At 40.6% G+C, this 24,000-nt stretch overlaps 1 protein-coding gene across 1 annotated transcript in view; it reads right to left on the bottom strand.

Moving 5' to 3' along the window:
* slc9a1a (solute carrier family 9 member A1a) overlaps nucleotides 1-24,000 on the bottom strand; it is a 60,121-nt gene that overhangs the window by 5,389 nt on the left and 30,732 nt on the right. The window contains exons 7-11 of the mRNA XM_072548168.1: nucleotides 8,081-8,151; nucleotides 4,841-5,005; nucleotides 4,231-4,345; nucleotides 3,637-3,738; nucleotides 2,561-2,630 (exon numbers count right to left, since the gene is read on the bottom strand). Of these exons, the coding sequence (XP_072404269.1) occupies nucleotides 2,561-2,630; nucleotides 3,637-3,738; nucleotides 4,231-4,345; nucleotides 4,841-5,005; nucleotides 8,081-8,151 (523 nt within the window). The remainder of the gene's footprint in view (nucleotides 1-2,560; nucleotides 2,631-3,636; nucleotides 3,739-4,230; nucleotides 4,346-4,840; nucleotides 5,006-8,080; nucleotides 8,152-24,000) is intronic.

The raw sequence follows: 24,000 nt of genomic DNA, 5'->3' as shown, positions 1-24,000 counted from the left end.
CCGGTATAATTACGGAAGATCAACTGTTCTACATAGCCAACAAAGAGACAGGCATAGCTGGGGCCCATACGTGTGCCCATGGCTACGCCTTTGGTCTGGAGGAAGTGGGAGGATTCAAAGGAGAAATTGTTAAGGGTGAGGACCAGTTCGGCCAAACGAATGAGAGTGTCAGTGGAAGGGTACTGTTGGGGACGTTTGGAGAGGAAAAAACGGAGGGCTTGGAGGCCCTGGTACCTTTACAAAAATTGCGTGGCTGGTTGACACTGAGGGAGAAGGTGTTAGGTTACAGGAGGATGTCAAGGGGTGGTCAGATGGGCAGGTTCGTGGCAGATGGAATCTAACTGCGATAAATGTGAGGTCATGCACTGTGGAAGAAGGAACAAGACAAAGGAGTACTCAATGAATGGCAGCACAATAGGAAGCTGAGAGGAACGGAGGGATCTTGGGGTGTTTGTCACAAGTCCCTGATGATGGCAGGACAGTTTAATAGGGCAGTTAAGATGACATACAGGATATGAGCCTTTATCAGTTGTGCATTAGATTATAAGAGCAGAAAGGTCATGCTGGAGTTGTACAGAACTTTGGTAAGGCCACAGCTGGAGTAGTGTGTGGAGTTCTGGTCACCATAAAGGAAGGACATGATTGCATTGGAGGTGGTGTAGATTCAGGATGTTGCCTGGGATGGAACATTTCATCTGGTGAGAGGCTGGAAAAGCTCAGGTTCTTCTATTTGAAGCTTGGAGTCTGTACCACCAAAAATACATCAGTCAAAGGGCCTCTTCTGTACTGTATGATTCTGAGGCCAGTTGGTCGCTATCAATGTAACTTCTGGGGAAAATTTAAGTTGCTTAGACTCTAGCCTTGATTCAGTGGATAGAGACAAATGTGGGTTCATATATCACTCAAGACCATACCACAAAATCCAGGCTGATATTTCAAAACAGTATTAGGAGTGCTAGGTTTCCACACGGAGGGATTGCTGTGCTGGAGGGGCCCTCTTTTGGATGAGGCATTAAACTGGTGCATTGTGTGCCCATTCAGGTGGATGCCAAATATTCCATGGCTCTATAGGAAAAGCAGAGGAAATTGCTCTGGCGTTTTGTTCTATATTTATTCTTTAAACAATATCACTAAACCAGTTTGCAGGAACAAATTACTGCTTTGCTGGTATCTACTGAAAACAACAAACTCTGGAGAGCACAGCAGGTCAAACAGCATCCATGGATAGAGAGCAAGCTTTAGAGCTCAAGTGAAGTGTAGACGGTGACAGTTTTTATGTTATAATTTGGGAGGAGTGCAGTGGATGTCAGGTGCTGATGCAGAAAAGATGTTGGTAGTTCAGATTAAGTGATCAGAACTTGAGAATGGCAGAACAATGGTGTCTCTCCTGCCAGATTGAAAGGACAGACAGTCCCCACTGGAATGGGAGGAGAGGAAAATCTCCAGACCGTGTACAAGCAGGACCCCAACCTTCCTGCAGCCGATCATTTTAACACAGCATCCTGCCCACATCTGTCCTCGGCATGCTCGTGTTCCAGTGAATCACCGCATAAGCTGGAGGAACAACATTCCATTTTCAGTCAAGGCACTTTACAGCCTTTTGGACTTAATATTGAGTTCAACATTTCTTTTCACTTGTTATCATGTCCTCTCTCCACCTCCCCCCCAATCCCAGTGAGGAATGTCTGTCCCTTTCAAGTCTGGCAGGAGACACACCATTGTTCTGCCATTCTCACATTCTGATCTCTTAATCTGAACTATCAACATCTTTTCTCCATCAACACCCTCCACCAGTGACACCCCGTGCCACCAACTATATCATAAATACTGTCGCCTCCACACTTTACTTCAGCTCTGATGAAGAGTCATCTGAACTGGAAACGTTAGCTTGCTCTCTCTCCATCGATGCTGCCTGACCCGCTGCGATCTCCAGCATTTATTGTTTTCGTTAAGCCAGTTTATTGAGTCCTTAAGTAATTCCTGTTGAAGAATTTTGCTGTGTATTAATAGCAACTTAATTTGCCTAGTAAACCTATTTTGAAAACATTTAATTGGCTGTAAAATGACATGTTGAGGACTTGCGAGGCATTATATAAACTTCTCTTTCTGAAGTCTCACTGGTGTTCTCTGCTCACTTAGGAAAGGTAGCTACATATGTCAGAACATGAAGCGTACACAGGATGGAAAGACACGAGTTTAAGTAGATATACGAAATGCAAACCATGGCTTGGCCATTACTCAAAGTTTCCAATCCAACAACGAAGGTGTAGCTTAACAAAGCACAGGTCAGAGGAATTTGTTTTGATATTTGGTGTTGAAATAAAAGTGTGCTGGGAAAAGGGACTGGAACTTGTACATTTTGTGATTTATTGCTTTAACCTGTTTTATTCTTGAACAGAAAGGAATTCAATATCATCAATTAACCTTGAGATCAAGGAGTCAGTAATCCTCATGACAAGATAAAGTGGAGGTCAGTGATCTGCACGGAGGTCAGTGAACTAAATTCAACAATGAAATTAACAAGATAATATGGCACGAAACAGGTTGAACCTTTCATTACCTGACTCAGCTGGTTTTTGCTCAGGTGGGGAGCCACGGCCAGCGGTTGGAACAGTCAGGTAAGTAGAACCCTGTAAATTACCCAGAAAGTAATCAATGTGAACATATGGGTATAGGTCACTGTCAAATCATAATAACAAAACCTACTATATATGGTAGACACATACTATAAACCGCCACACACTTCCCCCAGCTAAGTCATGTTTTAGATAGACCGATCATCAACTGTTGTCTGCAGTGAAAGTGGCTCACAAGTTTCACAGATTGGTATAATTTGCTCTTGCTAGGTAAATACTGTCAACATGGCAGTAGTGTCCCCAAAAACCACAAATTTGCTATGCAAATCCTGGTGTTCAATATCTCCAACATTAAACAAAGGCAACAAACTAGGTTGGAATTGCCAGCTGACCATCCATTGGAGTGTATGATATTCAACCTAGATCCCCAATTGGCATCACCTACCCTTCAAACTGCCTGATATTACCCACTTTCCATCTAGCTCAGTATCATCCATTTTCTACCTGGTTTCCCCATCTTTTACCTAGCTTCAGCCCCATCAACATACCTCTCAGCTCTGACCATGCCCATATCACCTAGCCCCAGTCATAGCTTTGCCCACCTTCCACAGTGAATAACATTGTTATTCCATACTTTTAAGTAAAGCAGGAGGTCATAATGTGTAACATGAGAGAATGATCCTGATATCATTTATGAATCTGTTTCAGTCACCCAAGGTATAGGTAAAGAGTTTGTAGATTGTGACTAAGGAAATTTCTGACAGAGCAAAGCTTAAGCCATGCAAGGAGCTACAATGGTTGATTGACTTTTTTCAATTCAGACATTTTTATGTTCTGTTCAGTCACTGATAAAATCCCCTTGTGGAGAGACAGGGAATCATGAAATCTCCAAACCTAAGAGATAGATATGGAGGCTTGTTATTCTGCTCAGCTCTAACCCAACAATATTGGTCTGAGATGGCTAGTTGCAACAATGGCAAATGACTTGAGTATTGTAGATATATAAAAAAGCTCACAGAAACAAAAGCAAGCTTAATTTCAGTGGCGAGACCCCACTTACCCGTGGATCCAAACTGCGCAACCTTTGCCGTTTTAGTAATATTTGATTCCACTGGTCCTCATACGGATCGGCAATCAGTGTATGTCTATTGTAGGATCGAAGCTGGAAGAAAAAGCAGAGATTATTCATTACGACATGCAGCATTAAGGGACATAATTTGCAGACAAGAGTCCAACTCAGCTAGTTAGAGACCAATGCAGAACAGGAAGGCTGATTATACAGTAAATAACAATTACCTGGCTGATCAATGTAACTAGGTGCAGTGAGTGAGTAAGCTTTAGCAAATGGGAGTTAGGAGTAGAAGTGTGCCATTCAGCCACTCTGTCATTCAACATGGTCACGGTTGATCTTCTGATTCAATGTTGCATGCCTATGTTCTCCCCATATTCCTCAACATCCCAAGCCTTTAGAAATCTATTTCTTTCTGAAACATATTCCATGAATACTGAACAATAACTGCAACTGGTGGCAGTTAGTAACATTTACTCTGAAAAATTATTACAATTAGTGAGAAACAATGTAGTTCGCAAACCTTATCCCAAACAGCAACTCTACAGTAAAGTGAGTAATATCTACTCTGAGCAGATTTCATACCCGTTGTCTTGTTTTCTGGAGATTCTCACGAAGTATTTTTCGGACTTCCTCTTCTCTCTCTTTTGTAAGCGTAGGCAGTAGTCGTTCCGTAAGTGTATCCTTCCTCTGGACATGCCTATTAAACATTTTTTGAACCACACACTATTTATTTGAGCAACAATATTCCGAGAACCCAAATGGGCCCTTTCTATTTGCATAATCCACAACAGCAGTTTTTAGATGCAACACAGAACTTGTGACTGGTCAGAATTATAGACTGTGGCTAAAAGAACACTGCCTGAACCTACCCATCTGTTTCAATAAAACAGCACTCGAATTTCAAACTTTTAGTTCTTTGTATTATGTAACTACTTCTCAACAGCATTACTAAATTAAGTCTTTCATAAAGATTCAACTTTTCCCTTCTTGCTGACATGTCTTCCCTTCCTTTTGCCAGGGATCCAATTTCTCTCCCTGCTAGGCCCCCACTTCTTCCATTGCTTTCTCTTCACTTCCCGTCTCACTAGCGAGCTCCCCACTTGCAATCCCGAAATATCCTCTAGTATCCTCACATTTAAGCCCCTCACCTCCCACCTACCCTCTGAATTTCTTCTCCATTGCAGTCACTTACTGTATAGATACTGATGATGGAAGCTTGGGTAGGCCACCGCTTACAACCATCTCGATCGCATTTTTCATTTCCATTTTGTGGTAAAATGCAATGAGCTGTGGCTCTTTCGATCTTTCCCCACTAATTAAACATTTCTTAACATATTTTTTATTAAACCGGTTCAGCCTGAAAGAAAATGAATAATTATTTCAAAATGATTGTACACTGTGTGGTGTGTCCATATTTCTGTCCAGCTACCACTTAAATACTATTTCTCAGAGCGTGGAATATCTAAGGAGTAAGGATATAACATAGCATCATTTAAATTATGACAGCTTGTCACCCTGCTCCTTACAGCATGTGCAGCATGAGATTTATAGGAATCTCTGGGTGTCAGTGTCAAGCAATCCTCTATGCCCCTTGTTATACAAATGGAACCAAGAAATGGGTAGTCCATTCAGCCTTTGTGCTTAGAAAGGAGGTATGGCGACAGCAATATTATATGTAAATATTACATGACACAGAACTTTACAGCGCAGTACAGACCCTTCAGCCCTCGATATTGCGCCTACCTGTGAAACTGATCTGAAGTCCATCTAACCTACACTATTCCATTTTTATCCATGTTTATCCAATGACCATTTAAGTGCACCTAAAGTTGACAAGTCTACTACTGTTGCAGGCAGGGAATTCTACACGTTTACTACTTCGAGTGAAGAACCTACCTCTGACATCTGTCGTATATCTATCACCCCTCAAATTAAAGCTAAGTCCTCTCGTGCTAGGAAAAAGGCTTTAATTGCCCACCCTATGTAATCCTCTGATCATCTTGTATGTCTCTATTAAGTCACCTCTTCAACCTTCTACTCTCTAATGAAAATAGCCTCAAGTCCCTCAGCCTTTCTTCATAAGACCTTCCCTCCATACCAGGCAACATATTGGTAAATCTTCCCTGCAGCGGTTCCAAAGCTTCCACATCCTTCCTCTAATGTGGTGACCAGAACTGTACGCAATACTCCAAGTGCGGTCGCACCAGAGTTTTGTACAGCTGCAACATGACGTCGTGGCTCCGAAACTCAACCCCTCTACCAATAAAAGCTAACACACAGTATGCCTTCTTAAAACCTGGATGACAACTTGCAAGCATCTATGCACACGAACACCAAGATCTCTCTGCTCATCCACACTACCAAGAATCTTACCATTAGCCCAATATTCTATATTCCTGTTACTCCTTCCAAAGTGAATCGCCTCACACTTTTCCGCATTAAGCTCCACTTGCAACCTCTCAGCCCAGCTCTGCAGCTTATCCATCTTCCTCTGTAACCTGCAACATCCTTCTGTACTATCCGCAATTCCACCAATTTTAGGATCACCCGCAAATTTACTAGCCCATCCTTCTATGCCCTCATCCAGGTCATTTGTAAAAATGACAAACAAAAGTGGACCCAAAACAGCTCCTTATGGTACACCACAAGTAACTGAACTCCAGGATGAACATTTCCCATTAATCACTATCTTCGTCTTCTTACAGCTAGCCAATTTCTAATCCAAACCGCTAAATCACCCTCAATCCCATGCCTCTGTATTTTCTGCAATAGCCTACCATGGGGAACCTTATCAAACCCTTTACTGAAATCCATAGGTACCACTTCAATCGCTTTATCCTCATCCACCTGTTTGGTCACCTTCTCAAAGAACTCAATAAGATTTGTGAGGCATTACCTACCCTTCACAAAACTGTGTGGACTATCCCTAATCAAATTATTCCTCTGCAGATGATTATAAATCCTATCTCTTATAATCCTTTCCAACACTTTACCCACAATCAAAGTAAGGCTCACTGGTCTATCATTACCAGGGTTGTCTCTACTCCCCTTCTTGAACAAGGGGACATTTGCTATCCTCCAGTCTTCTAGCACTATTCCTGTAGGCAATGACGACAAGATCAAAGCTAAAGGCTCTGCAATTTCCTCCCTAACTTCCCAGAGAATCCTAGGATAAATCCCATCCAGCCCAGGGGACTTATCTACTTTCACACTTTCCAGAATTGCTAACACCTCCTCCTCAGGAACCTCAATCCTGTCTAGTCCAATAGTCTGCATCTCTGTATTCTCCTTGACAACATTGTCTTTTTCCTGTATTAATATCGACAAAAAAATATTAATTTAGCACCTCTCAGCTTTTCAGACTCCATGCACAACTTCCCACAACTGTCCTTGATGGGCCCTAATCTTACTCTCATCATTCTTTTACTCCTGACATACCTATAGAAAGCCTCAGGGTTTTCCTTGATCCTACCTGCCAAAGACTTCTCATGTCCCCTCCTGGCTCTTTTTAGCTCTCTCTTTACATTTTTCCTGGCTAACATGTATCTCTCAAGTGTCCTAGCTGGGCATTCATGCCTCATCTTTACATTAGCCTCCTTCTTCATCTTGACAAGAGATTCAACTTCTTTAGTAAACCATGGTTCCCTCGCTCAAACACTTCCTGCCTGCCAAGTATATACTTATCAAGGACACACATTAGCTATTCCTTAAACAAGCTCCACATTTCAGTTGTGCCCAACCCCTGCAGTTTCCTTACCCATCCTATGCATCCTAAATCTTGCCTAATCACCTCATAATTGTCTTTCCCCCAACTATAACTCTTGCCCTGCAGTATATACCTATCCCTTTCTATCGCTAAAGTAAACATAACCAAATTGTGCTCACTATCACCAAAGTACTCACCTACCTCCAAATCTAACACTGGGCCAGCTTCATTACCCAGTACCAAATCCAATGTGGCTTTGCCTCTTGTTGGCCTATCTACATACTGTGTCAGGAAACCCTCCTATCCACATTGGACAAAAACTGACCCATCTAAAGTACTCAAACTATAGCATTTCCGGTCAATATTTGGAAAGTTAAAGTCCCCCATAACAATTACCCTTTTACTTTCGCTCCGATCCAGAATCATCTTTGCAATCCTTTCCTCTACATCTCTGGAACTTTTCGGAGGCCATTGTAAGGTTTCCTTTGGCCCAGCTTAGATCCCAGTACAATTTTCCTGAGTGATGTGTGTTTTATTACTAAAGAAAGTATACACCGTGATTCCTGAGATATCTTAAAACCAGGGCCTGATCAGTCATTAAATTAACTGAACTAGAATAAATCTCTCACAAACCCGCTGGAAACCTCAATGTTAAATGTATTTAAATGGTGTAGCAATGGCCCTATGTCTTGATTACTGATAAATAACTTCTGTAATCTGACTCACTTGTCTTTCCAGTGATGATGTCCATAGTGTCCACATACATCTTCGATTCCAGTCAGTAAATGATCCAGGAACTGAGAAAAGAAACATCTTTAATGGTTAGCTACAATCTGTGCTGGGTCAAAAAACTGCTGTTTACATTAGATTTATTGAATAGCGTTTCATAGCACAGCACAAGAGGTGCATCATCCCAGTGTTGCCTCAAGCACCTCTCCACTTATTCCTATGTTTTACAATTAGCTGTCCTTTTAAACTGGTTCTGAAAATGCACAATAAAAATGACCTAATGTTTTAAGCATTTAACAGGAACTGATAATTATGACTTTGATGTTTTTCCTTCTCACTGTCATTGGTAAGATTCCATGCTATCTCAGTAACTATAGACACAAATACAAAAGCCAAATACCACAGATGCTGGGAAACTGGAGTAAAAACAAGAAATGCTGTAAACACTTGGTAGTATTTCCTTCACTATTTCTGCCAGACCCAGCTTGATGTCACTAAACACATCTTCCCCTTCCCTCCCTTTCACAAATCCAAAAGGACCATTCACTCTATGACACAACCCACAGATTTAAGAACAGATCTTTCCCCCACTGTTATCAGACTTATGAATGGACCTCCCAAATTAGAGTTGATCTTTCTCTGCAACTTCTGTGTAGCAGTAACACCATATCCTCCGTTCTGTTTTATTACTGAAGTATTTATGTAAGATATGATTTGTCTGGTTATCATAATCTATTTAATGATTTAGATTTAGGAATAAATTAATTCAAGACCAAAATGCGCATATGATACTAACTGGGAAACAGATAGTTAACATGCAGCAGAATACAAAAGGGCATCTTAGAAAACTGCATAGAGTCAGAGTCATAGAGATGGACAGCGCAGAACAGACCCTTCGGTCTACCCCATGCTGACCAGATATTCTATCTGATTCTCGTCCCATTTGCCAGCATTTGGCCCACATCCCTCTAAACTTATTTATATACCCATCCAGATGCCTTTTAAATGTTGCAATTGTACCAGCCTCCACCACTTCCTCTGGCAGCTCATTCCATACACACACCACCCGCTGCGTGAAAAAGTTGCCCCTTAGGTCCCTTTTATATCTTTCCTCTATCATCCTAAGTCTACACCCCTAGACTTGCCCACCCTAGGGAAAAGACCTTGACTATCTATCCATTCCCCTAATGATTTCAGAAACCTCTAATAAGGTCGCCCCTCAGCTTCCAACATTCCAGGAAAAACAGCCTCAGCATATTCCGCCTCTCCCTATAGCTCAAGTCCTCCAACCCTGGCAAAATCCTTGTAAATCTTTTCTAAACACTTTCAAGTTTCACAACATCCTTCCAATAGGTAGGAGACTAGAACTGCAAGCAATATTCCAAAAGTGGGCTAATTAATGTCCTGTATAGCTGCAATATGACTTCCCAACTCCTATACGCAACGCTCTGACCAATAAAGGATAGCTTACCAAACACGTTCTTCACTATCCTATCTACTTGTGATTCTACTTTCAAGGAACTATGAACCTGCACTCCAAGATCTTTATTCAGCAACACTCCCCAGGACCTTACCATTAAGGGTATGAGTCCTGCTCTGATGTGCTTTTCCAAAATGCAGCACCTCTCATTTATCTAAACTAAACTCCAACTGCCACTCCTCAGTCCTATGACCCATCTGGTCAAAATCCCGTTGTACTCTGAGGTAACCTTTTTTGCTGTTCACAATACCTCCAATTTTGGCGTCACCTGCAAACTTACTAAGTATACCTCCTACGTTCACATCCAAATCATTTACATAACTGATTTAAGTGTTAAGTGGCAAATTAAATTTAACATGGAACAATTTGAAATGATACACTTTGCTATTAAAGAAAGAAACAATAACTATGCTGATACCATAGAAAAAAAACCCGAACAGCAAATAGGAACAAAGGGAACGAAGGATACAGGTAAAAAAAAACTCATATCAGCAAATCAATCAGAGATGGTAATAATGCACTGGCATTTACTTCTAGGTTTACATAAATCAAAAATAGGAAAGTTACATTAAACTTGTATAGGACTCTGTTCAAACCACATATGAAGAAAAGTGAACTTGATAAATAGGACATGGAAGTATCTGACAAAATGCAAAAAAAAAGGTTCACAAGGAGAGAATCAGAACTGAAAGATTAAAGCTATTGAGAAACATTGATGAAGTTACAAACATTTTTCTTCCAGAAAAGCTTAAAGGTGGTGCAATAGATCTCTCTAAACTATGAATGGGTCGGTGGTAGATGTGGAAAAAATATTTCTGCTTGAGGGAGAATCCAAGACGAGGTTCAATAAATAGAAGACAGTAACTAATAATAGCCAAAGGAGGAGAAATGCCTTGGTTGATTAGGGATAGTCAACATGGTTCAGTGTGTGGGAAGTGGCGTCGCACTAACTTGATCGAGTTTTCCGAATAAGTGACAAGGAAGAGTGACGAAGGCAGAGTGGCAGACAAGGTCTATAGGGACTTTACAACTTCCACATGATAGATCGGTTAACAAGGTTAGAGCACATGGAATCCAGGGGGAAGTAACCATTTGGATGCAAAATTGGAAAAAAAGTAGGAGACAGAGGGTGGTGGTGGGGTGTTTCTTTCCAGACTGGAAACCTGTGACCAGTGGTGTGCCGCAAGGATCAGTGCTTGATCTACTGATTTTCATAACTTTCTAAATGATTTAGATGTGAATATAGGAGGTATGGTTACTAAGTTTGCAGATGGTACCAAAATAGGTGGTATAATGGATAGTGAAGAAGGTTATCTCAGAGCAAAAGGGGACCGTGATCAGATAGCTGAGGAGTGGCAGATGGAACTTAATTTAGATAAATGTGAGGTGTTGCATTTTGGTAAGGCAACCCTGGGAAGGACTTACACAATTATGGTAGGTCCCTGTGGAGTGTTGCTGTACAAAGGGACTTAGGGGTGCAGGTCCATAGTTCCAAGTTTAGTTGCAGATAGACAGGGTGGTGAAGAAGGCGTTTGGCACACTTGCAGTTATTGGTCAGTGCACTGAGTATAGGGCGACTGCCGTGTCCATGGAGTTGGTTTCCGCAGTTTCAGTTACCCATGATTTACTGTGACCCGAACATGTTACAGGGAAGGTTCCAGAACCAGGGACCAGGGGCTGACGGAAGATAAGTTTCCCCTTTAAATGGATGAGTTCGCATCTATCTGTGGATTTGGAACATATCCCCCGTGGGTATGCAGTGGTGGGGGTGGGGAGGGGGTGGGGGTGGGCACTACTGTCAAGCAGTTGGGATGTCATGTTGTGGCTTGATGTTGATCAATGAAGAGCCTATGCAAAACACTGGCAAGTGCAGTTCAATTTAGGCAAATGAAGGGTCGTCCATTTTGGACTACAAAATATGACTAAAATACCCTCTAAATTTTAAGCAAGTTCAGAAGTGTGGGGCAGCAAACATATTTAGGGCTATAAGTGCTGATATCACAAAACAAATCACCAGAAATTACTAACATTCTTAGTACAAGCACTATTTTTTACAACATGGGGGTACAGTGCTGAAGAATGACTGTAAAGTCAAGAAAGAAGGGCCTTAAGGCATTCAGGACTGAGATGAGAAATTTCTTCACATAGAAGGCCATAAATCTTCTGAATTCTCCACCTTAGAGCAATGTGGATGCTCAGTCATTGAGCATGACCAAGGCTAAGAATGATAGTCTTTTGGATTCTATACAAATCAAGAGAGAGATGAACTGGCATCAAAGTGGAACATAGGCTGACAGATCAGCATTTTTTAAATATCAAAGGAATAGAGGTATATAGGGGCAGCATGGAAAGGTGCAGTCGAGGTTAAAAAGATTAACTTACATACATACAAGTTCAAAATAAGTAATTTGACCCTTTAAGCCTTCTCCGCCAATCAATAAGATTATGGCTGATCTGTTTATGCTTCAATTCTCCATTCCCATCCTGAAAACTATTCAATGGCCATGCCTTTACTGCCTTCGGAGATGCAAAGTTCCAAATCCTCAGAAGAAAATTCTCCTTGCCTCGGTCTAAAACAGTAATTGCCTTATTCTGGCCTCGCCCCATAAGAAACTTCTTTTTTACACTCACCTTTTTTAAGACCATTCAGCACTTTATACTCTTCAATCAAGTCACCTTCACTCTTCTAAACTTCAGTGAAACCAAGCCTCGTCTGTCCAACGTTTCCTTGAGGAAAACCTGCTTATTCCAGTTATCAATTTAGTGAATTTTCTCCGAATGTCTCCAAAACATCTACATCCTTTTCTAAAGGAAGACACTATAATTTCACACAGTATCCAATATGTGATCTCACAATGTCCTAATGTGGAGATGCCGGTGTTGGACTGGATTGGACAAGGTCAGAAATCACTATAATGTGGTGTTGTGTGATTTTTCACTATATCTTGTATAAGCATAACATCCTTATTTTTATTCAAATCTATCTTGTTATAAAGGATAGTATTTTATTACCTTTAAATACAAAAAAAATGACCCAAAGAACTGCAGAAGCTGGAAATCAGAAACAAAGAGGGAAATCAGGAGGCCAAAAATGGGACATGAGATAGCTTTGGCAAATAGAATTAAGGAGAATCCAAAGGGTTTTTCCAAATATATTAAAGGACAAAAGGGTAACTAGGGAGAAAATAGGGCCCCTCAAAAGATCAGCAAGGCGGCCTTTGTGTGGAGCCGCATCAGATGGGGGAGATACTAAATGAGTATCTTGCATCAGTATTTCCTGTGGAAAGGACATGGAAGATATAGAATGTAGGGAAATAGATGGTGACATCTTGAAAAATGTCCATATTACAGAGGAGGAAGTGCTGGATGTCTAGAAACGCATGAGTGGATAAATCCCCAGGACATGTTCAGGTCTACCCTAGAACTCTGCGGGAAGCTAGGGAAATGATTGCTGGGCCCCTTGCTGAGAAATGTGTATCATTGATAGTCACAGGTGAGGTGCCAGAAGACTAGGGTTGGCTAATGTGGTGCCAACTATTCAAGAAAGGTGGTAAGGACAAGCCAGGGAACTACACGCCAGTGAGACTGACGTCGTTGGAGGTAAGCCTGAGGGAGAGGATGTACATGTATTTGGAAAGGCAAGGACTAATTAGGGACAGTCAACATGGCTTTGTGCATGGGAAATCATGTCTCACAAACTTGATTGAGTTTTTTTGAAGAAGGAACAAAGAGGATTGATGAAGGCAGAGTGGTAGATGTAAGCTATATGGACTTCAGTAAGGTGTTCAGCAAGGATCCCCATGGGAGACTGGTTAGTAATGTTGGATCTCATTGGAATACAGGGAGAACTTGCCGTTTGGATACAGAACTAGAAGACAGAGGGTGGTGGTGGAGGGTTGTTTTTTAGACTGGAGGTGTGTGACTAGTGGAGTGCCACAAGGATCGGTGCTGGGTATATGACTTTTTATCATTTATATAAAGGATTTGGATGTGAACATGGGGGTACAGTTAGTAGGTTTGCAGATGACACCAAAATTGGAGGTGTAGTGGCTAATGAAGAAGGTTACCTCATTTTACAACAGGATCTTGATCAGATGGGCCAATGGACTGAGAAGTGGCAGATAGAGATTAATTTAGATAAGTGAGAGATGCTGCATTTTGGGAAAGAAAATCTTCGCAGGACTTATACACCTTAATGGTAAGGTCCTAGGGAGTGTTGCTGAACAAAGAGACCTTGGAGTACAGGTTCATAGCGCCTTGAAAGTGGAGTTGCAGATAGATAGGATAGTGAAGGCGGCCTTTGATATGCTTTCCTTTATTGGTCAGAGTATTGAGTACAGGAGTTGGGAGGTCATGTTACGGCTATACAGGACATTGGCTAGGCCATTGTTGGAATATTGCGTGCAATTCTGGTCTCCTTCCTATCGGAAAGATGTTGTGAAACTTGAAAGGGTTCAGAAAAGATTTACAAGGATGTTGCCAGGGTTGGAGGATTTGAGCTATAGGGAGAGGTTAAATAAGCTGGGGCTGTTTTCCCTGGAGCGTCGAAGGCCGAGGAGTGATCATATAGATGCTTATAAAATCATGAGGGACATGGATAGGATAAATAGACAAAGTTTTTCCCTGTGGTAGGGGAATCCAGAACTAAAGGGGATAGGTTTAGGGTGAGAAGGGAAAGATATAAAAGAGACTTAAGGGGCAACTTTTTCACGCAGAGGGTGGTATGCGCATGGAATGAATTGCCAGAGGAAGTGGAGGAGGCTGGTACAATTGCAACATTTAAAAGGCATCTGGATGAATAGGAAGGATTTGGAGGGATATGGGCCGGGTGCTGGCAGGTGGGGCTAGACTGGGTTGTAATATCTGGGTGTCGGCATGGACAAGTTGGACCGAAGGATCTGTTTCCACACTGTACATCACTATGACTCTAAAAGCAAAAGTTGCTGGAAAAGCTCAGCTGATCTGGCAGTGTCTGTGGAAAGAAAGCAGAATTAACATTTTGGGTTCAGTGACCCTTCTTCAGAACTTTTGCAGAAGGGTCTGAAGAAGAGTTATTGGACCTGAAATGTTAACTCTGCTTTCTCTCCATAGATGTTGCCAGACCTCTTGAGTTTTGCAAGCAATTTCTGTTTTTGTTTCATCAGCCTTCCTGATTACTTCTTACACTGGCATATTAATTTATTGTGACTCATGCACTGGAACACTTAGATAGATCGCTATGCACCTTGGAATTCTGCAAGCATTTAAGTAATATTTGTTATTTTAAATTCTTCTTGCCAAAGTAAACAATATTACTGAGATTTTTTGTTATCTTCTATAGTGAAGACAGGAGCAAAATATCTGTAAATCTCATCGACCATTTCCTTATTATCCACTATTAACAACCCATCTCATTATCTAGATAACTTTACTTATACATTTCTTTTTAGCTTTACGTAAAAAACCTTGCTGTCACTTTTGCATCCTAAGCTTGCTTCCTCTCAATCTCTAACTCTTCCCCCAGTGATTAACTTTTTAGTCATTCTATTTTGTTCTTTATATCTGGTCAATATTCTGACGCACCATTTGTCTTTGCGCAATTATGTTTGGTGCTTTCCTTAATTTCTGTACTTAACCATGGAAACGCTCTTTATTGTATGATATAGTTATTATCCTTGTTAAATGTCTGCTACTGATTCTCTATTGCACACTGTACTATTGGAGCATTGCATACAGTTTGGTCGTGCTGCTATAGAAGTAAGCTGCTGAGGGGTGACCTGATAAAGGTTTATAAAGTTATGAAATGCATTGATAAGGTGAATAGCAGGATCTTTTCCCCAGGGTAGGGGAGTCCAAAACTAGACAGTAGTGTTTTAAGGTGAGACAGGAAAGATTTAAAAGAGATCGAAGGAACAATATTTTCACATAGAGAGTGGTGTGTATATGGAATGAACTACCCAAGAAAGTGGTAAAGAGTACAACATTGAGCAGACATTTGGACAGGTACATGGACAGGAAAGATAAGGTGGGAAAGGGGTCAAATGTAGGCAAATGGGATGAATTCAGTTTGGGAAACCAGGTCGGCAAAGATGGCTTGGGTTGAAGGGTCTGTTTCTATGCCGAATGACTCTATTGATCTATCTCCTGTGGTCAAGTCTGGCGCTGATGAAGGGCTTATGCCGAAACTTCAATTCTCCTGCTCCTTGGATACTGCCTGACCTGCTGTGCTTTTCCAGTGCCACACTTTCCGACTGATCTCCAGCATCTGCAGTCCTCACTTTCTCCTGATCCAATTTCTAGCCTAAAATCCCAGTTCACTTCAGTTACATCAGCTTTCAGGCTCACATAAATGCCCTTATTCAATTTTAAAATCTTGTGATAAGTCCTCATCCAGGCTACCATTGCCAATCCAATTTATCCAGTTTATATGAGATTATAGTAACCAGTTGATTCACAAGCAACTGAAGCTCCTTCTTGCATACTTTGCCTTACATTATGTTATTACTAAGGGTATTGCAGACGATTCCCATTGGTTATCTATTTCTTCTTTAAAACTTGGTTTGGCCCCAAATGGAGAACTAAGTTCAGTTCTGGACCCTAGGATGGAGTATTGGCTTCGGAGGAAATACATCACAGATTCACCACAATAATACAAGGCTTAAAAGAATCTAACACTTAACAGGCTGGTTACTTTGGTTGGGCTTTGCTTCCCTTGACCACTGAAGATTTAGGGATGAGCTGATGCAGAGATTTATGATGATGAAATGAATTGATAAGGTAGATTTAGAGGGTCTGTTGGTGACAAAACACAGAATAAGCAGACCTAACCTGAAGATTAAAGCTGGATTGCACAGGCTTAATGGAAGCAAGCTCATCTTAATCAAGAATGCTGGAAATCTGGAATGCTCTTTTCTCAAGAGCTTAGAAATAATTGAAAAGCTGAAAAATGGAGATTAATACCTTGTTAAGATATTGAGCAATATGGACTCATGCAAATCAATAGAATTAAGACCTACAGCATCCATAATCAAACTGAAAGGCTGAACAGACTTAGAAATAGAAGAATGCTATTTGGCTTATGTTCACTGTGAGTTTGAATGTAAATAACAGAAATGCAGTGCCAAGAATTAAACAGTTTCTCTGTATATGTGAACAGACTTAGTCAATACGGAGGCTTTGAACCACACTGAACTAAGAGGCTTTGAAGTCTTGCCTAGTGATGGTCTGTGGAATTTGTTTTGCCAAACGAAATCGTCCATCACACAACTCAAATAGGATGGTCTACAAATAAAAATCATAAATTCACTGTCTTGGAATGGATGTACGTCTTCTTCCTCCCACAAGAGAAAAATTCCTGCATTTGCACAGCATTTTCATCTCCTCAACAGGTTTCAACATGTTGTACAAACAATAAAACATTTTTGAAGCGTCGTCACTGTTGTAGTGTAAGAAACCAATTTGCCATTTTGTACATGACAAGTTACCACAAACAGCAGTGAGATAAATGGCTGGACTTTCTATTCCACTTGTACAAGTGGTGGAGTTTGTGACAACTGATGACCTTGCAGTATTATTGCTAGAGTTTTAATCCAGACACCTAGGTAATATTCTGGGTACCTGGGCTTGAATCTTGCAATGGAATTTGAAATCAAACAAAATTTGGAATTAAGAATTTAATAATGATGAAGAAACCGTTGTTAACTGCCAGGGTGAAAACCCCAAACTGTTAACTAATGCCCTCAAGGGAAGGAAACTGTCATTCTTATCTGGGCTGGACTACATTTGACTCAACTGCCTTCTGGGCAATCAGAGATGGTCGATCAGTGGCACCCCACATCCCCTGAATAAAACAAATAAACACTGACCAGGACACTAAGCAAATGCTCCATTGGCCTTCATAATGGTGTCAAAGCATCTATTATGTTCATCTGACAGGGAGCAGGGGATTTGGTTTATAAGGTCTCATGCAAGCTTCAGCAAGTGTGACACTGCAACAGTCCCTTAGCAGCAATACTTCAAAGTGGCAAGCTATATTTTTCTTCCTAAGTATCTAGGGATGTTGCGACTGGACAGGACATTGGTTAGGCCACTTTAGAATTGTATGCGCAATTCTGGTCTCCCACCTATTGGAAGAATGTTGTGAAACTTGAAAGAGCTCAAAAAAGATTTACACAGATGTTGCCAGGGTTGGAGGGTTTGAGCTATAGGGAGAGTTTGAATAGGCCAGGGCTGTTTTCCCTGGGAGGGGAATGATTTAAAAGGGACCTAAGGAGCAACATTTTCACACAAAGGGTGGTGCATGTATGGTATGAGCTGCCAGAGGAAGTGGTGGAGGTGGGTACAATTACAACATTTAAAAGGCATTTGGATGGGTATGTGAATAGGAAGGGCTTGGGGAATATGGGCCAAATGGGACTCGATTAATTTAGGATATCTGGTCAGCACGGACCGAGATGGACTGAACAGTCTCTTTCCATGCTCTATGACAAGTTGAATTTGAACTTTGAGACTCAGGTTGAATGTGCCAGTGAGCTGCTCCTCATATTCAAAAAGTTGTGCACAGATAACATTAAGTACTTTTGCTCCACAAAGTGCTGTTTCAACGTACTCTCACTTATTAAAAAGAACCTCCCTCCTTCTGCACAGGAAGAGGTCCTGGCTCCTACCTTGTATCTGTGAAGCAAACCCATTTGAAAAAACAACATCCTGAGCGAAGTTACTCAGCAATGGGAGCAATATTCCTTACCTTTTGTTTTATAACGTACAGCTGTTTAAAAAAAAACAGGCAGACGCAGGAGATGAATGTTTGATGACTCCAGTGCTGGAGAGTTGCATGTTGGGTTCAAGGCTCACATGCAAGAGATGAGAGGGCAGATAGTGCCATCTGCTGGCTGGTTGTCATTTTCCTCAATGAAGTGCTCCCTGGTCAAATGTGAACTCACACATGCATCTTACAATTACATGTATTGCTAATTGCTGCTTCAAATCTCACCCTCATGCCTGGAATCCTGTCATGTCATGGAGGGACCCCACATACACTCAGAAACAAGAGGGCACCATTCAACCACTGTATCCTGCTATTCAATTAGATCATGGTTGATTTAACATACACATCCTACTATGCAGTACTTAGAACTGAATGTAATGGTTGAAATGAACTTTAGATAGAATTTCAAACAAAACATTTATTACCATTCACCCTTTGAGATAAGGGCAAGATTCCACTAATTTTTTTCATATTTTTGTAATAGCTTTTAAGAATGCAAGAACATTGGAACTAAAAATAGGTGCGATCATTCTGCCCTCGTAGCTTGCTCAGCTCTTCAATAACATTGACTCGCTATTCTCATAACTCTTGATTCCCTTAGAATCCAAAAATCGGTCAAAGGCCTCTGTAAGAAGATTCAAAAGATTGTGATCAAAGAAACTTCTAATCTCGATTATCTATGGCTCAATGGTTACACCAGGGACCCAGGGTCGCTTTCAGCCTCGGGCGACTGCTTGTGTGGAGTTTGCACATTCTCCCATGCCTGCCTGGATTTCTTCCAGGTGATCCGGTTTTCTCCCAAAATCCAAAGACGTGTAGGTTAGGTGAATTAGTCAGGGGTAAATATAGGGTAGGGGTCTGGGTCTGGGTGGGTTACTCTTCGGAGGGTCAGTGTGGACTTGTTGGGCTGAAGGGCGTATTTCCACACTGTAGGGATTCTAATCCTAATTCTAACTTGTTCTAATATTATGGCCCCTATTTCTAGATCTGTCAACCAGAGGGAAGCATCTCCCTGTCAAGCCTCCTGAAAATATTAAAAACTACAAGTTTTACCTTTTATTTTTCTAAATTCGAAGGAAAAATAGGCTTTGTCTATTCAATATCTACTCATTGTACAAATGTGTCTTTCTAGGAATTCATCTATTGACCTTAGTTATCATCCTTCTATTGAAAATATATATCTTTAGATAAAGAAACTAAAACTACACACAAACATATTCATACAAAAAAAATGGCAAAACCAATTAGCAAGAAGGCTATTCTGTGGAATTAAACTACGTCCTCTTAAATTAAAAAGTACACAACTACACAACAAACAATAACATTTTGCTGAGATTTTGTTTTATGTGGGTTTTGTTATAAAAAAGGCAAATAGGGAAAAAAACCCTGAGAGAGAAAGGACACAAACTCAAAGGATAACAAATGTGAAGACTTAAGATCCAGTCAATTTTCTGCTGTCAGCAACATAATGAATTGATGGAATCTTCCAATCAGACTTCAAGTCAGATGGAAAGTCATTTTAGAGTTTTTATGTGAGTAACTGTTCAGCTTTCAGAGTTTAACAGAAAGTTAAAGATCTGATTTCTGGAACTTTCTCAGGTTCTCAAGAAGATACTTTATTTCAAGAGATCTGTCTGACTTTCCTGCTGCAAGGTTTCTGACCCAGTTCTGAGGAAGGGTGACTCAACCTGAAACATTAACTCTGATTTCTCCTCATATATGCTGCCAGACCTGCTGAGCTTTTTCAGCAATTTCTGTTTTTGCTTCTGATTTGTAGCATCCATAGTTTCTTTGTTTTTTTTGCTCCCAGCACCTTGGAGGTTTCTTTTTTTTTAAACTGACACACTTAGAAGTGAACTGAAACAGTAGATTTAGTTCCAAGCTGTTGCTAGGCAAGCTTTAGCACTGGACCCAATCTTTTGAAGTCAAGTCTGTTCATCAACAAAAGCCACAAAATCCATCTCTTCTCTATCTTAAACCTTTGCAGTATTTCTACAAAATCAGTAGTCTCTTTGTAAACACAAGATGGACCACAACAATGACATTTTTGACTGTTCAGTTTCAAACAATCACATGGCAAACCCTCAGCCACCTTGAAGGTGTGCAAATTAATCCACCCCTTCCAGCTTCCTTCACCTTGTTATTTTTAAGGACTCCTAACATAACCCCACCCTTGAGAAAAGAAACACAATTTCTAAATCTGCTTCATTATGGTGAAACATATATACCATAAAAACACAAACTCATTTATTCATCCTTATTCATCAATTGCATAAGATTTACACAATTTCCTTCCTTTTTTGTAACCTTCAAACTATTCTAGCATTATTACATTCTTGATTACACATCTGCAATATATCGTCTTCCAGCAGTATAAACAAGTCTTATAAAGTTGAACTCATAAATTTTATATAAACATGTCTAGCTTTTTGAGTTTTACATTTCTCTATTAAAAACTAAGGGATTGTAGTTACATATTTTCATTTACTAAAAGATCCTTGTACAGTACCTTCCAAACCCATGACCATTACTATCTGGAAGGTCAGGGCAGCAGATACGTAGGAACACCACCACCTGCCACCTCCTCTCCAAGCTATTCACCACCCTGACTTGGAAATATATTGCCATTCCTACACCATCATTGGGTCAAAATCCTGGAAATCCCTCCTTCTGGGTATTATGGATCAACCTACAGCACATGAACTGCAGTGGTTCAAGAAGGCAGCTCATCACCACCTTCTCCAAGGCAAGTAGGGACAGGAAATAAGTGCTGGCCAAGTCAGCAATGCCCAAGTCCTGTGAGTCATAAGAAAAAAAACTGCTGTCTCAGATGCAGGAATTCTTTCGGGTAGCTTTTCAGCCCAACTATCTTCAGTTCCTTCATCAAAGCAGCAGTGTGTACCATCTACAAGGTGCACTGAAGAAATTCATCAAGGCTCCAAATATTTTGACTATGTTTAATTAAGTGATTTTTGATCATCTGCTGAATCTCACTTTTCACCTGAGCTTGCTTTACAGTGATTAAATGACAGGGATGCTGTTTTATTCACACCAATCCCTTATATCCACACTACGCCTGGTTAAGTTTATACACCAGAGTTTATCTCTATAGATTTTTTGATATTCCATATCAATGCAGTCCATTGGCTCTACCCTTGACCTTCCTCTAAGTACAAGATTAGCGTCTAACTGTCCCAGTCTTTCAGGTGGTGGCGTTCCTACGTATCTGCTGCCCTGACCTTCCAGATAGTAATGGTCATGGGTTTGGAAGGTACTGTACAAGGATCTTTTGGTGAATGAAAATATGTAACTACAATCCCTTAGTTTTTAATAGAGAAATGCAAAACTCAAAAAGCTAGACATATTTATATAAAATTTATGAGTTCAACTTTATAAGACTGTCATCTCCTTTATCTCACTCTCATTGTCTCTATCACCCTTCATTATTCCTCACACCTGCTATGCTTACTCCATCAAATCTTCCTATGTTGATATTGTTCAACATGCTTTAATATCCATAACCAATTTTTCTTTCTGCAATCTTAAGTCAGAGTCTCTACAGTGCAGAAAGAGGCCATTTGGCTCATCAATTCCACACCGATGCTCCAAACAGCAGCCCACCCAGACACAGAACCCCCCTGCCCACCCCCCCAGGTCCTTGTAACCTGCCATTTACCATGGCTAATCCACCTAACCTGCATGTCCTTGGACACTATACCCAGCAGAAACCCATGCATACATGGGGAAGACGTGCAAACTCAACACAGTCACTCAAGACTGGAATTGAACCTGGGTCCCTGGCACCGACAAGCAGAAGTGCTAATGTTACAAAGTGGATGTTGACCTCCCCGTCTGAGAACTAAAAGCGAATCATCCGAAGGGGAGTGCCTTGCCCTATAATTTGTTAAAAGGAGTTTAAGAAGGGGCGTAATCTGTTTTTCTTTCCCAGCAACTTCTAGTGTTATGTAAAAGAAATCCCTGACATTCATTTTACAATCCACAAGTAACAACTTATTTATCTAACTCTAACAATGAACAAATTCAGTCTGTTCCTGAATTAAACAAGAATGTCTGTTGTCAAAACCATCAGTCTTAAATTTAATAGGTTTTTAGTATCTCAGTATCTGGTTTAAATTGACAGGCTAAGTTTAAAAAACGCTGTCTTGGCAAAAACTGCTGCTTGGCCTGTCGATATAAAATGTTTCAATTTGAGTGCTCTGCGTGCACCTGCAAACTATAAAGACTCAGCACTTTGAATGGAAGTAATTGTTCAGATTTTAAAGTTTTAAAAAAAATTTAAAGATTCAATTCCTAAAACTTTCTCAGATTCCCAGGAGATACTTTACTGATAAAAATCTGCACAGCACATCTTGCTGCAAATTTTCTTCTTTATCAGGAGAGAGATCTTTCTCTGCCAGCTTCTTTGAAGTTTTTTCCTTCAACAAGGTGTGCACTGAAATAAAAACTTTTCTTCAGAGACTGTTCCTAGGTAACTTTCAGTATAGGACTCTTATCTCTTGCAAACCCATACCTCATATCTCTTAAAAGTGTTGCACTTTTTCCACAAAATCAGTTCGGCTTGTTACAAATAGGTGAACCACAACCCACACATTATTTATTTATTCTTTGCCAGTTTCTAGAATCTGTTCAATTCTATATGAATCTTTGTAGTGTTGCATTTTTAAAAATTTCAGTTAGATACTACTCTTAACTTCATTAGTTTTTCACAGATGGTTGGTACATGCTTCTCATAGAGTCTTTCATCAAGAATATAACTCATTCAGAGAGAGAATTTGAAGTATCACCTTAAATGGGGGGGAAGAGGACAAGGCAGCTGTGGTTAGCACTGCTGCCTCAGAGAGCCAGGGACCCAGGTTCGATTCCAACCTCGTGCGACTGTGTAGAGTTTGCACATTCTTCCCGTGTCTCTGTGGGTTTGCTCTAGGTGTTCAGTTTTCCTCCCACAATCCAAAGATGTGTAGGTTAGGTCAACTGGCCATGCTAAACTGCCTACAGTGTTCAGGGATGTGGAGGTAAGGTGCATTAGTCAGGGTTAAATGTACACTAATAGTGTAAGGAAATGGGTTTGGGTGGGATACTCTTTGGAGGGTCACTGTGGACCTGTTGGCCCAAAGGGCCTGTTTCCACACTAGGAATTCTAGGAATTCTAAATAACCGCAACTATTTAATGACCTTCAACCACTTTTCGGAATTCACTTCAGGAAACTCTGTCCTCATATCTTTGTACTTGCCTTTAAGATGTTAATCTTAAACCCATCCATTAAACGCTGTGATCACTTTCCCTCAAGGCTGCTTTACTATGAGGTAAAGAGTTAATCCTGTCTCATGACACAGCACCAGGTCTAAAATAATCTGTTCTCTGGTTGACATTGGAATATACAGCTCTAAGTGTCTGAAATATATTCCAAACTCATGTTTCAGGCTACCTTTGCCAATCTGGTTCTTCCCATCAATATGAAGCTTAAAATCATAATTAATTATTGCAGTAACTTTCTTGTAAGTTCTCAATATTTCTAGGTGCATTAGGTATCCAACAATTTGTTATCAGGGAGCTGATAAACTACTCTTACAACTGACTTCTTACCTTTGTTGTTTATTATCTCTACTCAAACTCTTCCCTTACTTCTGTGTGAAAATCATCCTTAAATTACAGGCCTACCATACCACATT

The sequence above is a fragment of the Chiloscyllium punctatum genome, chromosome 27 (assembly GCF_047496795.1).
Source record: "Chiloscyllium punctatum isolate Juve2018m chromosome 27, sChiPun1.3, whole genome shotgun sequence".
NCBI lineage: Eukaryota > Metazoa > Chordata > Chondrichthyes > Orectolobiformes > Hemiscylliidae > Chiloscyllium > Chiloscyllium punctatum.
This window is presented reverse-complemented; position numbering and strand designations above follow the sequence as displayed.